Source organism: Canis lupus, chromosome 24, assembly GCF_003254725.2.
Source record: "Canis lupus dingo isolate Sandy chromosome 24, ASM325472v2, whole genome shotgun sequence".
Lineage (NCBI taxonomy): Eukaryota > Metazoa > Chordata > Mammalia > Carnivora > Canidae > Canis > Canis lupus.
Genome location: NC_064266.1, coordinates 9,027,485 through 9,042,538, shown reverse-complemented (window position 1 = coordinate 9,042,538; position 15,054 = coordinate 9,027,485). Strand labels below are relative to the sequence as shown.

The following is a 15,054-nucleotide window of genomic DNA, read 5'->3' as shown; positions in this document are numbered from 1 at the left end:
TCTAAGGCACCTTGATAAATTAAAAAAATGCTTCCCAGTTAGCACCATGAATTAATAGAACTATTTCAAGATACGTGATAAGACACATCTTATATAAGATGTTCTACTGTTAGGAACTTACCCTAAGAAAGTCCAATATAAGGTTATTATGTTATCCATAATAGCGAAACATTAGAAAGAGCTTAAAACACAATGTCAAGGGAGTGATTCATAATTTATAAATCAGAAACACAATGGAATGTGGTGCAGGCATTTTAAGTATAAAGATTATTTAGAAATATGTGAAAATAAGTATGAGAAGTGAAATTAAAAACAGAGAACTCAAAATAGGGGTCTAATATAACCAATTATGTCTGCTTATAGAAGGTAATGTGTAGTTAAAATAAAATATGGAAGCAACCCAAGTGACTATCAATGGGTAAATGTTACCAGGATGTGGGGTGTGTAGTAAAATATTATTCAAGTTTAAAAAAGAAAGAAATTCTGACATATATTACAATAGGGATGAACCTTGAAGACATTATGCTAATTGAAATAAGCCAATCACAAAAAAGATAAATATTGTATGATTCCACTTACAAGGTACTTAGTGTGGTCAAAATCATAGAGACAGAAAGTTGAATGGTTACTGCTGGGGCAAAGGAGAGGAAGAATGAGGCATTACTGTTTTAATGGATATAGATTCAGTTTTGCAAAGATGAAGAGGAATTCTGGAGATGGATGGTGGTAATGGTTGCCACAACATGAACTGAACTGTACACTTAAAAAATGGTTAGGATGGTAAATCTTATGTTAAATGTATTTTATCACAATAAAAAAAAATCAGGAAAAAATTAATGTGTTCAAGTAGTAAATTTAAGGTTGTATGATTTTCCAGTTTTAGAAAATAAAGAAGAGTAATGAAACTGCTGAAAGTAAGTAGTCTGAGGAGATTCTGTCAAAATAACATATGGAACATGTGTGAGAAAAATGATGGTTTGCTAGCCAGGCAGTTAGCATATAGAATGATGACGTGGGACAACCTCAAATAGAATAGGCAAAAGTTCTGCTTTAAAGACCAAAGAATTCGCAACTTCAAACAAATCAGCATAGCTATGGGCTGTGGGAAAATAATACATGAAACAAGCTCACTCTTCTTGAACTGACTTCAGGCAGATTATAAATCTATGGCAAAGTAAAAAAAAAAATAGTACTACTGTCTAGAAATAGTGGCTACAGATGCAAACAGTACAACTGATGTGATATATGGGCAGAGAAAGATGTACTGATCAAAAAAATCATCCTAGATGTTTGTAACCATCCTAAAACAGCAGACCAATTAACCTGAAACTTCAAAACATATGGGAATTTTAGCACTTTCTGACACTTTGACTGGTATAAAAATATCCTCAATTTTTGCTTCAGATCTTTTAAAAGCTCTTTGGATAGCTCTTTTAAATTAAGTCTTTATATTATTAAGAGAGAAAATCATCTATAAAATAATCCAGAAAACTTGGTAAACATTTACTGGCAAATCTATGGAGAAAATGTGCTACCAATGTTTTTAGACAACCCTAGCTGTTTTTCATTTTTATTACATATTTCACAAATGATTAAAAAGGGGTTTTTTGCACAGTAAAAAGTTTTAGCTTCTTACAAAACCATTATAGTCACCTTGTTAACTGCATGATTCAAGGAAGGAACATACACCTAAATTTTAAAGCTGTAGACATACCAGCTATGTACAAGATAGTAGAGCGTACTGCAAATTCATTTCTACCCCATCATCAAAATACAAAGCTTACTGTAAATTCTTTATTTTAAAGTTCAGGTTTTCCATTTAATGCTCTTCTCTCGACTCAACTCAAAACTTTAAACATCTGGTTATTTTAAAAGTTCTTAACAAAAAAAATTTTTGTGAATATACTTTAGTTATACTTCAAATATATCCGTAAGGTGGATACACTGACAATAAATGGAAATACTGATATAGCCAAAAGTAAACAGTGAACAGGTTTTGAGATGTCTGAAAATTGTTTGAAACTGGGCTGCCTAGCAGAAAGAATGCCCAATTGATTCACAAGCAATTTTTTTTCCAAACAGAGAATAAACAATACAATGGCCATGGATACATGTCATTAATGTGTCTCTGTGTTTAACGTTCCCAGTGGGTCACTAAACAGAGGAATAAAGGTAGAATAAAAGGGAAAAAAGGAAGAACAAAGGACAAAACAAACACCAGAATACAAAATTACAACTGTAAAGAGTGGAAGAAAGAGTAAGTTGAGTGCCTTCTGCCTCAGTGAGCTGGCTTAGACAGACAGCAAGGGGAGTTCTTGCTGCTTCTTCTCTAGCTTCCATGCTTCCTTTGAAAAAGTATCCTACAGTTCTAGGTTCCTGACAAGAGCTCCTTCAAGACACTCACAGTCTTACTACTATTAAAGCTTTAAGACCATCAGCATTAATCTCATCATGCCCTTTATCACTATTTAAAACCATTACCACAAGAAGTCTACAACTTCCAAATCATTCTTCTAATAAAGTGGTGAACATTCGCATTTCTCTGTCTTCCTCTACAATGAAGCTCTTCTACAAGTCAGTCATAATCACATTCATTAATATTCATTCACAGAATCCTCTGCATTCACGGACTTGTCTGAGTCTCACTAAAACCTGGTTCTCCTCGGGGGCCTATATTCCTATATCCTTTTAATTTTTTAAAATTTTTTAATTTTTATTTATTTATGATAGTCACAGAGAGAGAGAGAGAGAGAGAGAGAGAGAGAGAGAGGCAGAGACATAGGCAGAGGGAGAAGCAGGCTCCATGCACCGGGAGCCTGATGTGGGATTCGATCCCGGGTCTCCAGGATCGCGCGCCCTGGGCCAAAGGCAGGCGCCAAACCACTGTGCCACCCAGGGATCCCCCTATATCCTTTTTAGGTGGTGAATTTTTCTCTCTCATAGTTTGTCCTTCTTACTACTCATGGTCACCTTCAGTTCACTGGCTAGCCCATCTCCCTCAAGCCCCCAACACTAAATAAATATCATGTTATGAGACCATATCACCTACAAGCCTTTCTTATTAAAGATAACTAATGACTATTCTCTCCCCTCATTCTTGAAGAACTAAGCCCTTGGCTCACTGCCACTCTTTCCAATACTAGCCTTGTCTTAATTCTTGGTGACCGCAATATCTACACAGATGATCCTTATAACACCTTGAACTTCCCAGTTCATTGACCTCCTCTTCTCCTATCAATCTATGATGCCATCTCATCTTAGAAACTCACTCTCAGAATAACTAAATTATGTCATAACCCAAAATTGCAGTCCCATCAGTCTTAATTTCAAGTATCCTACTCCTCAAACACTAGCTCCAATCTTTCCATTTTATTCTCTCTAGTAACCCTAGACTAATAAGGCTAATCTTATGTTTCACTGGGACCTACAATCCATCAATCCTCTTACCTCTTCCCCATCCCTCACTCCTAATGTGCCCTCATTTTCCTCCTGACCCAACCCAGATACTTTGGTCCATCATTACAATCAACCCCTTGCATATAACTTTGTCCCTCTCTTGCTTGGTCATATTTGATTGATAAATCTTCTAAACTGGTTTAATCCAACTCTCTCCTTACTCCATGATTGCACATCATTAAATGTGGCTAAAGAAAAACATAACTATGTTGATTCATCCAACTTTACAAGACCATGAACTTCAAGTGCTCCCTTACTGCTGCTCAGCAATACTATTAAATTTCTGTCTTCACGACTCTTAAATACTTATTTCTTATCTTCTTTTCTCCCAAAATCTCAACCTCTTCCCTTATCCCTGCTCTCAGCTGATGACCTTCCTGTTTCACTAATACAAGCAAATAGGCGAATATCATTTTTAACCATTATTCTGTGACCATATTCTATGCCTTCTCTCTTGTTAAAATGGATGAAATGCCCAATCCCTCCAGTTGTGTAAAATATTCCAACTTCTTTTGCCTACTTCAGGACATAGTTCTCTGCATCATTTTTTTCTGTCTCTGGTGGGTTATTCCCAGAAACATACATAGCATACTGTTATTTTTCCCATATGAAAGAAAAATGCTCTCTTGATCTCACTTTCTCCTTCAGTTTCTTTCCCATTCCTCTGTGACCTATTACAGAAAAACTCCTCAAGATCTGTCAATCCATTAGTAACTTGAGAAAGGGATAGATGAAAACTAATAAATGTAGAAGGAATGACAGAAAATCAGCATTTCCAATGTATAGTATAGTAACTTGACTAAAGCAAGGATCAACAATGAATGCCAATAGCAGCAGAGAAAATGTTGGGGAATAGGATATTTACTTTTTTTTTTTAATTTATCCAAAAATATTTGATTGCCTTAGTTTAGGAAGAGGGTTTTAGATCCCCACCCCACACTGAAACAAAGAAAAAAGAATGCCACAGCAGCAAATGGCTTGTTCTGAAGAAGGGCATTACAGAACTGTCTTTATTTAAAAATACATAAAAAAAAAAAAAAAACCACCACCACGTATTAGCACCTAGCACTTAGGGTTACGCAGGGCCTCTCAGAGTTCCCCTACAGAACGGGGTCCTCAAGCTGAGAACTAGGACAGGCCAGGGCTTCTCTAACTGCTCCAGCAAGCTTTCTGGTCGCACTTGGCACAGCTGTTGCTCTCTGCCAGCTCCTAGGGTAACCCGTGGTTTCTTATTCACAATGTGGGGGGTAGGAGTGTAAATCAAGTTCTATGACGGCAGTGCAAAAATTCAGTGGCACTAGTAGTGTAACTTCATAAGATACCAACACATTTTTAAATACACGCTAATTAATTACAAAAAAAAATGTCTTTACAATGAAAAAAATCAGTCAGACACCTTCTTAACTGAGTAAGCAAAGTTAACAGCACAAATAATGGGACAAATTGACATCAGAGACCTCATGAAGTGTGGCAATGAGAAGTATACAACATCATTTATGGAGAATTCTTGCCAAAACCTCTTTTAGCTGAATTAACTATCTGAATTAGGCAACAATTAGTCAAATCCAGATTCTGGATATTCTATAAACCACTACCAGCAGACACTTTAAAACTCACTGACACTTTCATGAAAAAACTATAAAGAATATTATTGGAATGAGTAAGATACCTATTATTTTATCAATATTAAAATCCTTTAGTGTGATAAAAACATTGCACTTATGTAGAAGACTGTCTTTGTTTTTGGAAGTTACATGTTGAAGTACTCTTTAGGAATGAACTTCTGAGCAGTTAAGTATTTTAGGAAAAGGAGTTGTCTGTACTTGCTGTCTCCAATTCCAATTCTCATTCTCACTTGAATCCACATTAATCGTGTCCCTTCCATTCTACCAAAACAGTTCAAAATCACTGATGATCTCCATACTGGTCATTCTCAGTCTGTATTTTATTGACCCATCTTCTCATTGAAATGCTTTCTTCATTCACTTGGCTGTCTGGATACCCTAGAACTCTGAATTTCCTCCTGTTTTGGTAGCCAGCCCTTTGGATTATATATATGCTCTCTTCAACTTGTATATGCTAGAGTGCTCCAGGGATCAATTTTGGAACCTCTTTTCTTTTCTACCTATATCCACTCTTTTGGTGTTCTTTACTTTCAGAGACCTGGACAATGAAGATCCCCAAATTTGGATCTCCAGTTCTGACCTCTTCCCTGAACTCTAAATTGTATATCCACTATCTCCTTGACATACCAACTTGGTATCTAATAGGCATCTTAAAATTAACATGTGTCCAAAGAGAATTTCTGAGGTTCTTTTGCAAATTTATTCCACTCACAATCTTCATTATTTTAGGACTATTGCAATAGCCTTGTGACTGATTTCTTCAATTCTGTCCTACTTCTTACCTTAATCTACTCTCAAGACAGCAGCCAGGGTGGTCCTATTAAAAAATAATTCAGATCAGCTCAAAACTCCAATGGCTTATCATCTCACTCAGAGAAAAAAATTCCAGTTCTTAAAATAATCCAGAAGAACTTCATGGTCTGGCTCCATGTTACCTCTCTAACCTCATCTATCATTCTTTCCTCCATTCACTCACTCCTGTCACACTATTCTTTCTTTGCCATTCCTTAAACTGGATAGATAAACTACAGCTTTAGGGCAGCCATGTATTTACTATTTCCTCTGTTCTCACACTCTTCTCTGCATGTCTCACTCCCTGACCTCTACTAGCTTCCGCCAAAATATTTTTTTTATCAGACTTATGTGTCTCCCCTTCAACAAACATAAGATTTATGATATTAAGAATTTATAAGTTTTGTTCACACTGTGTCCAGAATAGTTCCTGGCATTAGGAGGCGCTTGGTAAGTACTTAAAGGGAAGTTGGGGTACTGAAGGATATTGAGGGGAAAAAAAGACCAGATATGCTTTTCACCAGCATCTATTAAACCAAAGATAACTAAGAAAAAGAGGACTTTTACCACATCTAATGTATTTTAAGATTACAAAGAAACATGTCGTTATTTGTTCATATTCTAGATGGAATTTCAAAGATATTTTTTATGTATACCTTGTATTATCTACAGCAAAAAAAAGTTACATAATTTAAACTATTAACATAAGAGAGGCTATTTAAATATGATATAAAAACAGCTATCCTTTATTTGTATGTATCTTACAAATTCCCTATCAAGGACATTCACTGACAGAAGTAAGGTCCAACATGTATCACCTCACCTTATCTATTTATCAAAGTGAGTCAGCCAGGAGATGGAAAATATTATTCTATAAACATCAAAGTACTGAATTGGAACTTTATTTAAAAATCTTGTAATTAAACATTTTATCAACAGTTTTTTCTAGTTGTTATACTTATGTACCTGTTATCTGCTTCCTTTAATACTCTACCTTTAAGGAATTAAACTTCTAATGTTACTATAGTATATAATCCAAAGTAAAAAGGTAGGAAGTTTAAACACTCTAAATTAAAATTCCTTTTAAAAACCAAATCAGGAACACCTGGGTGGCTCAGTTGCCTAACTGTCTGTCTTTGGATCAGGTTATTATCCCAGGGTCCTGGGATCAAGTCCTGCATCAGGCTCCTTGCTAAGTGGGGAGTCAGCTACTCCTCCAGCTTGTGCTGACAACTAAATAAATAAAATCTTAAAAAAAAACCACACACACAAAAAACCATATTCCAACAAATGTTAGTGATTAAGGGTACTTATTTCTCTGAAGAGCTTAGTATTTTGGAAATCAAGCCACAGAAAAACTGATGAATGATACAGTGTAATCTCATACTGACCCACTGTGGTTTATGGAAGTATAACATCATAAAAGTCCTGAGGTTCAGGGTAATTGTTACTGAGAACACACATTTTATCAGACAGAAATTCACCAAAATACACACATGACATGAATAATACTCTAGCTTATTAGGTATCTTTATAAATACCTTAGATTCAGCAAGAAAGGTATTATCAGTCCCACTTTCCAAATAAACTGAGATCCTGAAAGATTAGCTCATTTATGTCATTTAATGAGTAGTATATAAAAGACTTTTTACATTTATACCCAAATCTGCAAATGTATACACATACTTGTGTGCAGGTATATACCAAAGATTCACAGATAGCAATACCCCAACTGAGGCCTTCAAAAATACAAGACTTACAAAACACACTATGTATTAGAATATTAATATTCCTCCACTCAATTAGCAGTAAAAAAAATAAATAAATAAACCCAATGTTGATTTTAAGTCCACAAAACTGGCACTTCTACCTATTACTGAAGGCATTATGAGCTACGACTCTTTGGAAAGCAATTTGGCAATAATCTCAAAACACAAAAAGTGTTCGTGCCTTTTCCCAGTAATTCTGTTTCTGGGAAGCTATCCTATAAAAATAACTAAAAATATGGAAAAAGCTATAGATTATTTATAACATCCTAGATACTTGGCATCTGAGATTTAACATTTGAGGTTTTGACACTGGTAGTTTTAACAGCTTGTGAGAGAACCACAGGTTGATACACAGCATATGTCAAGTTGCTATGTGAATGAGGAAGTCACATAACTACTGAGTTAGCCTAACTGCCAACATGAGCTTTTCCTTGTAGTAGGACTGCTCTCTACATGCATAGAGACATTTCTAAAATCGGGGGGAGGGAGGCGAGGGGATGGACATCTTTGTTAAAAAACTGTTTAAAAGTAAAAGACTCTAAAACAGCAAGTCAATTACTTGGTTGGTGATGAGTGTGAAGAGTCGAAGAAAGTACTAATATTTGTGGTTCTGAGATTGCTAAAGGCCTTTAGTCACATTTCTTCCCAATGCCATGAGTCTATGGCAATGAAAGATTAGGAATATGATTAAGTATTCAACAACAGAGAAATGATAGATTAAATCAGCCCAATGAATCATTCCGAGGCTGATTAGGTTAGTGGAATTACAGATGATAATTTTTCATTTTACATTTTCAAAATATTTTCTGTAACATTAATATTATATCTGGAAATTAGAGTCAAGATAAAAAGGTACTGCTAAATAGAAAAGGGAACAGCTCACAATTCATTTCATGAGATCAGCATTACCCTGACACCAAAAGCCAAGGACACTGTAAGAAACAAAAACTATAAATAAATATTCCTCATTTAACACAGGTATAAAAATCTTTAACAAAATATTATTAAATTGAATCCAGGAATATATTAAAAGGGTAATACACCATGACCAAGTGAGGTTTATCCCAGGAAAACTGTTGCTTATATCTTCCAGTTATATACACAAGTATATCACTTTTTTGTATTTTCCCTATATAACTGTATTAACATAGACAAAGGTTTGATCTGGTCTGCTTGACAAAGCTGAAATATTTGCTATAAGCTATAAAACTTCTCAATCAAGTTTACTATAAATCTGCCTTCTCAGTCAATTGAATACTTCAATTTAAAGTGTTCATATAAAGTATCTTCATCTGGGAGCACCTGGAAGCTCAGTCGGTTAATCATCTGACCCTTAGTTTTGGCTCAGGTCATGATCTAAGAAGTTGTGGGATTGAACCCTGCTAGGATTTTGAGCTCAGAGGCAAGTCTCCTTGAGATTTTTGCTCTCCCTCTTCCTATCCACTTGCTAGCACGTGTGCACACTAGCTCTCCCACTCTCTCTAAAATAAATAAATCTTAAAAAAAAAATCTTCATTCAATGGGCTCATTCTAAGATTAAACTGTAATTACATACTTGACTTAAAATAGAATTCAATATTCCTTAGAATCATTGAATAGAAGTAAAGGACCTTAAATAAAATATTGCTTCATAAACATCCCTGAGTGGTATGGTTATACTGATATGCCTTATTATGAGACTTACTGAAAAGGGCACCCAACCCCTTTAAAGCAGCCTCTTTGATTTTTTGCTGGACAATTCTAATGATGATGAGAATTCCTCATTATATTACATTGAACTCTACTTTCCTTCAACTTTTATTTACTGGCAAAAATACTGACTTCCAATTTAAAAAGAGCAATGAAATCTTCACTAATATATTCATTCTGCAAGTATTTGAAAATAACTAGTAAGTCACTTTTTAGACTTCCTCTCCAGACTAAACTGAGTTCTCCCAATCATTGTTCAGATGGTAACACTACTAAACTTCATTTTTTCTTACCACCACTTCCTGCAAAAGACAAATATTTGAAACAAATGGGCTACAACATAGCACCACATTCCCACAGGAATATGCAGGAGTTGAGTCCACCCTACGAAATTTATTACAATAGTCAATCAACTCTCAAATATCAAATGTGCTAGTCCCCTCCACAAATAAAAACCTATGCAAACATTTTATTCCCAGTGAAAAAACATACCAGTTATAAGAAACAGATACTACTGAACATAGAACACCTTGTTTTTAAGCAATTATATTCCTACAAGTTATTAGTATTCTTTCATCTAAAGATGTATTGTGGCAAAGAACTGAATCCTGGTCAAAAATCCTACCTGGCTTTATTAATTTTTAAAAAAATATATATTTATATATATATATTCATTCATTTATTTATTCATTTATTCATAGAGACAGAGAGAGAGAGAGAGAGAGAGAGAGAGAGACACGGGCAGAGGGAGAAGCAGGCTCCATGCAGGGAGCCTGATGTGGGACTTGATCCAGGGACTCTAGGATCACGCCCTGGGCTGAAGGTGGTGCTAAACTGCTGAGCCACCCGGGCTGCCCCCTACCTGGCTTTAAAAGATATATGTATATATTGTACATTGGAATCTAATATAACACTGTATCTTATATATACTGAAATTTAAAAAAAAGATATACATGTATGTAAACAGCAGCACTCTGCAAAACCAGTATTGGTTCCAAGTGTACATGCTGCTTTGCTCAGATTGCTGAAAAAAATGTGTATGCTAGAAAACAATCCTCATTTATACTAGCTTTTATCTTTGTTTAGCTTTGACATGGTTTTAATTAGTATTATTCTACTCTAAAAAATTGTTGAGCCCTTCAAGGCAGTTATAAAAATCACTTACTATGCTGTATTTCTTTGACTCTTCACAGCAAAATGGAGATGGAAAATTATATATTATATATTTTATGCTAGGGAAACCTTGCTAATTAAGGTCTAGTAGGAGTTATGGGAGGAAAGTTTACTTATGAAATACACATTTTAAAAAGAAGTTTAATGACCTTAGAATGGATATGGTGCCTGTATTCAAGTTTATATATCCTGAGAATACTAGAATCAAATCTAGGAAAGGTCTATCTTCATTAATGGACAGAAATAATTTGTAGTTAGTGAATCAAAGAAACCAATCAAGAATAAACTGGCAAGGGGATCCCTGGGTGGCTCAGCGGTTTCGCGCCTGCTTTTGGCCCAGGGCGCGATCCTGGGGTCCTGGGATCGAGTCCTGCATTGGGCTCCCGGCGTGGAGCCTGCTTCTCCCTCTGCCTGTGTCTCTGCCTCTCTCTCTCTCTGCATGAAAAAATAAATAAAACTTAAAAAAAAAAAAAAAAAGAATAAACTGGCAAAAGTCTAAAACACTAGCCCCTAAGTGAATTAAGAGATATACGCAAATACCATGTTAACTTCCTCATCAAAACATTCATGGCAAATAAGATTTCTTTAGGTTTATGTTTCTAAGAGTTTCATATCTAGGGGTCCCTGGGTGGCACAGCGGTTTGGCGCCTGCCCTTGGCCCAGGGCACGATCCTAGAGCCCCAGGATCGAATCCCACATCAGGCTCCGGGTGCATGGAGCCTGCTTCTCCCTCTGCCTGTGTCTCTGCCTCTCTCTCTCTCTCTGTGACTATCATAAATAAAAACAAAACAAAACAAAACAAATAAAATGCACTCAACATCTTGAAATGAAGAAAAATGAAGAAAAACAAGTGAATATTTAGTGGGTTTCTAATTCTTACCTGGAACCCACTTAATTTCCATTTCCATGTCATTTTCTTTGCCTTTCTTTTCTTTTTCTTGAATAACTTGCAAAAGCTGCCTGTATTTAGCAATTTGTTCTTCATCATCCTTTTGACTTTTCTTTGTTTTCCCATCTTCTTCTATACTGATTTTATCATCACCTAATAAAAAGATCAATTTCATTTAATACAGAAATATATAACTTTTAAATCTCACAGTCACTACACCTTCCAAAAGGTACTGTCAGAAAAAAATGAAAAAATGCAGTATCAAAATCAGACAGTTAATATTAAATGAATTAAATGAAAGCATTCAGTCTTGTCTATAATAAAAATCACCTGCAATATAAGTTAGCACTGTCTAAACAGTATATTTGAGAATCTCCCTTTTTATTAAATTTCATGTTTCAAAATAATTTTATAGATACGTAACATCCTTGAACTTTCTCTTCCCTATAAACAAGAGAGGAGAGACATCACTTTATCCCTCTTTATGTCTTCTACCATCTGCCACAGTGGCTTTAAAATGTTATGGTCAATAAAAGGAGGCTGAATATTGTTGGGCTACATTTGGTACATGGATTGAACTATTTATGCTGAAGAGACAGATAAAAGAAGCTGCTTATAATCCAAAACAAACAATGGGTCTTTTCCATTTGGTGGTGAATAAAAGGATGCTTACTTTCAGGATCTCAATAACACACTGAGAATAAAAATGAGTAAATTAGAAGTTAATTCAACTAATATCCCAGTGTGGAAAAATATCCACATTTCCATTTCCTAATTTTATAAAAATAATTAGAATACAAAGGAATAATATAAAGTTCATGGGCAACAAATACCAAAGAAAACTAATATATGAAAAGTTTGTTTGCTCTATATTTCCACTGTACTTTTCCAAGTCAAAAACATAAATTAAGAACCTAGATTTTAATGCAAAACATACAGACTTTTTGAATTGACTAAATGTCCCTGGTAAAGGAAAATTCAGAAGTAGCATAATGAAGACCCTCTCTTCTATAAGCTATGGCTAACTGGTCACTAAAAATGTCTAACATCATTAAGCAGTCAGCTGTCAAACATCAATGTTAAGATTGTCCTCACGTCTTAAAAAAGGTGACATGGAAAAAGCACTGGTTAAGTAAATGTTTTCATAGTTTTTTTCTCTAAATGAATAAAAAAATAGTCCAGGACATTCTTTCCATCCTATCACACTTTTATATTTTCATTCAAACAGCTGAAATTCATTTTTTTCCTGTTTGTGCTTTGTGCCACAAAAATAATGTTGGATGGAATTCTGTCATGTATCCCATAATTCAATGGATAAAACATCAGGAACACATTAACAAAATGGCAATGTATTTCTTTCTATTAAAAGCTTACTTCTGAAAACATAATTAGAAGCAAGCTCCTTCCAGGTTGACATTTTAGTGGTAGGTCTCTGATGGCCTACTTTAAATTGATTTTTTCCAGTACTAAAATTTTACTTTCTGAAGTGCTAGAATGTGGGATAACTCATGTATGTCTGTTTTTTTCTTTTTTTTTTTTTCCCAATTCAAGGACAATACTTTGTGAAAGTCTTAATACTATATAAGGAATGAAAAAATAATCCAAGAATAAGAAGCCCTGCAATGATCTTTATAAACAACACCATGAACATCTAGTAACTAAGGCATTCAAATATACGAATGTATTTATCAGAAGTACTAAATTACAATTTAAGTTGGCAAAATCAATTAAAATACTGAAGAAAAAACGCATGCTTTTAAAACTTAATGAGTAGTAGATTTCAAACAAAAAGCGATTAATTCTTAAAAGTTTTATTAGTAAAATATATAATATGGGGTAACCTATATAACTCTACTATGGGGTAAACTCAGGATTTGAAACCAGAGGGCCCAAGATCTTAACATATTGACAAATTAATACATTTTTGTCCAATGCGAATAGCGCCATTTAAAGAATTTATTTATTTAAAGATTTTATTTATTTATTCATGAGAGACACAGGGAGAGAGAGACAGGCAGAGACACAGGCAGAGAGAGAAGCAGAGAGAGAAGCAGGCTCCATGCAGGGAGCCCGACATGGGACTCGATCCTGGGTCTCCAGGATCACACCCTGGGCCGAAGGCGGCACTAAACTGCTGAGCCAGCTGGGCTGCCCCAAATAACGCCATTTAAAAATCTAGGTCAGTTCTCTCAAACCAATCAAAGAAAACTGTTAACATTCAGCCAATCTTCACAAGTATACATGTTCTCTACTTTCCTTTAACTTACAGCTGCTAATGAAGAAAAACTATCCAGAATTTTCAGAAAGTACTAACCATATAGGCATATGAATAAAAAGGATACGTAGAAAAATCACTATGTATATTTCAAAGGCTATTTGGAAAAGGACTTAGCTGTTCTGGGAACACTAGAAATAAAATGGTCATCAATTGTTTGAAAAGCCAAAATGTTAACAACAACAGCCACTCAGGCCTTAAAAAAATGACAAGGCTTTTGTGCCCAACATAACCAGCCTTGTAAATCATACTTTTTCAAAGACTATTAAATACCTAAGAAATTATGTGGTCTTATTAATATGAGATGTCTGAACAAAGAAACTAGAATTCCCATTCCATGTGCAGAGCATAGTTCAAGAGTAGCACTTTATGAAAATCTCAGAAAAAATGAGATGCAGTGTCTTTAGTAGTCTAAAGAAATGATGACAGGCCAATCACAGGACCTAAGAAAGTTTAAGAGTTAATGGTCCTATGTTAATACTCAAGAAGAATTTTAGGATTTATTTAATTTGACATTCAGGTAATAAAAATAATGCATATACAAAACCAAAACCAAAAGTAGCTATGAAAAATGTTAAGCTATAAATAAAAAGACTATTCACCACTACTAATTAAAAAATGCTTAATATTTAACATTTATAGTATTTGTTGTTAACACTAAATCCCTTACACAATTTTGCATGACTTGGAATTCTATTAGATAAGACAAATGAAGATGTGAATATATTAGGGAGATAGCATCAACCAAAAACTGGTAAGAAATTACAATCAAGCAAACCTTTCCAAACAGAGCCAGATTACATACAGGGAAAAAAGGTTTTTTGGGGTTTTTTTTTTTTTTTTTGGTTCTTTTTTAAAAAAAGGGTTATTTTAGGTAAACATCATATACAACTAGAAAATACACCACTGATAATTTCAATCATCAAAACAAACTTCTAAATAAAACAGATAATTTGACAACTTCTGCTTCCATTTATGGCAAGCTAGATACTTCAGACCAACTCTTTCACCAAGGATATCATGTCAGATGAAATATTTTAAAAATCTTAAAAGCATCAATGGGTTAAAAAAAAACTTTAAAGAACTGAAAAATTAGTAAAAAATTACCAAGTCAAAATCAAGAAGGGAGCACCATGGAGTTGACTCTCTTGTATTCAAGATTTATTTTCCCTGAGAACATTTACTGATACACAGAGAAATAGCTATAAAACTAAACGTTTCAGCAGCTTAGCAGGGCCAAGAGGACAAATGTTATAAGAGGAGATTTCAACTACTATGTCTACTTTATGCAGGGACCCAGAGGGATATACCATTAGGGTAGAAGTCAACCAGTAGTAAACCCTTATGAAGACTTGTGTCACCCAAAAAGTCCAAGGAACCTGAAGC

General features: G+C 34.7%; 2 protein-coding genes across 4 annotated transcripts in view; one reads left to right on the top strand and one right to left on the bottom strand.

Annotated features, from left to right (window-relative positions):
• Positions 1-15,054, top strand: part of NDUFAF5 (NADH:ubiquinone oxidoreductase complex assembly factor 5) — a 424,603-nt gene that overhangs the window by 326,312 nt on the left and 83,237 nt on the right. The window lies entirely within an intron of this gene.
• The window catches only part of ESF1 (ESF1 nucleolar pre-rRNA processing protein homolog), a 65,601-nt gene that overhangs the window by 30,213 nt on the left and 20,334 nt on the right, over positions 1-15,054 (bottom strand). For all 3 annotated transcript variants that reach the window (XM_025469269.3, XM_025469270.3, XM_025469271.3), the window contains exon 9: positions 11,385-11,546. In XM_025469269.3, the coding sequence (XP_025325054.1) occupies positions 11,385-11,546 (162 nt within the window). The remainder of the gene's footprint in view (positions 1-11,384; positions 11,547-15,054) is intronic.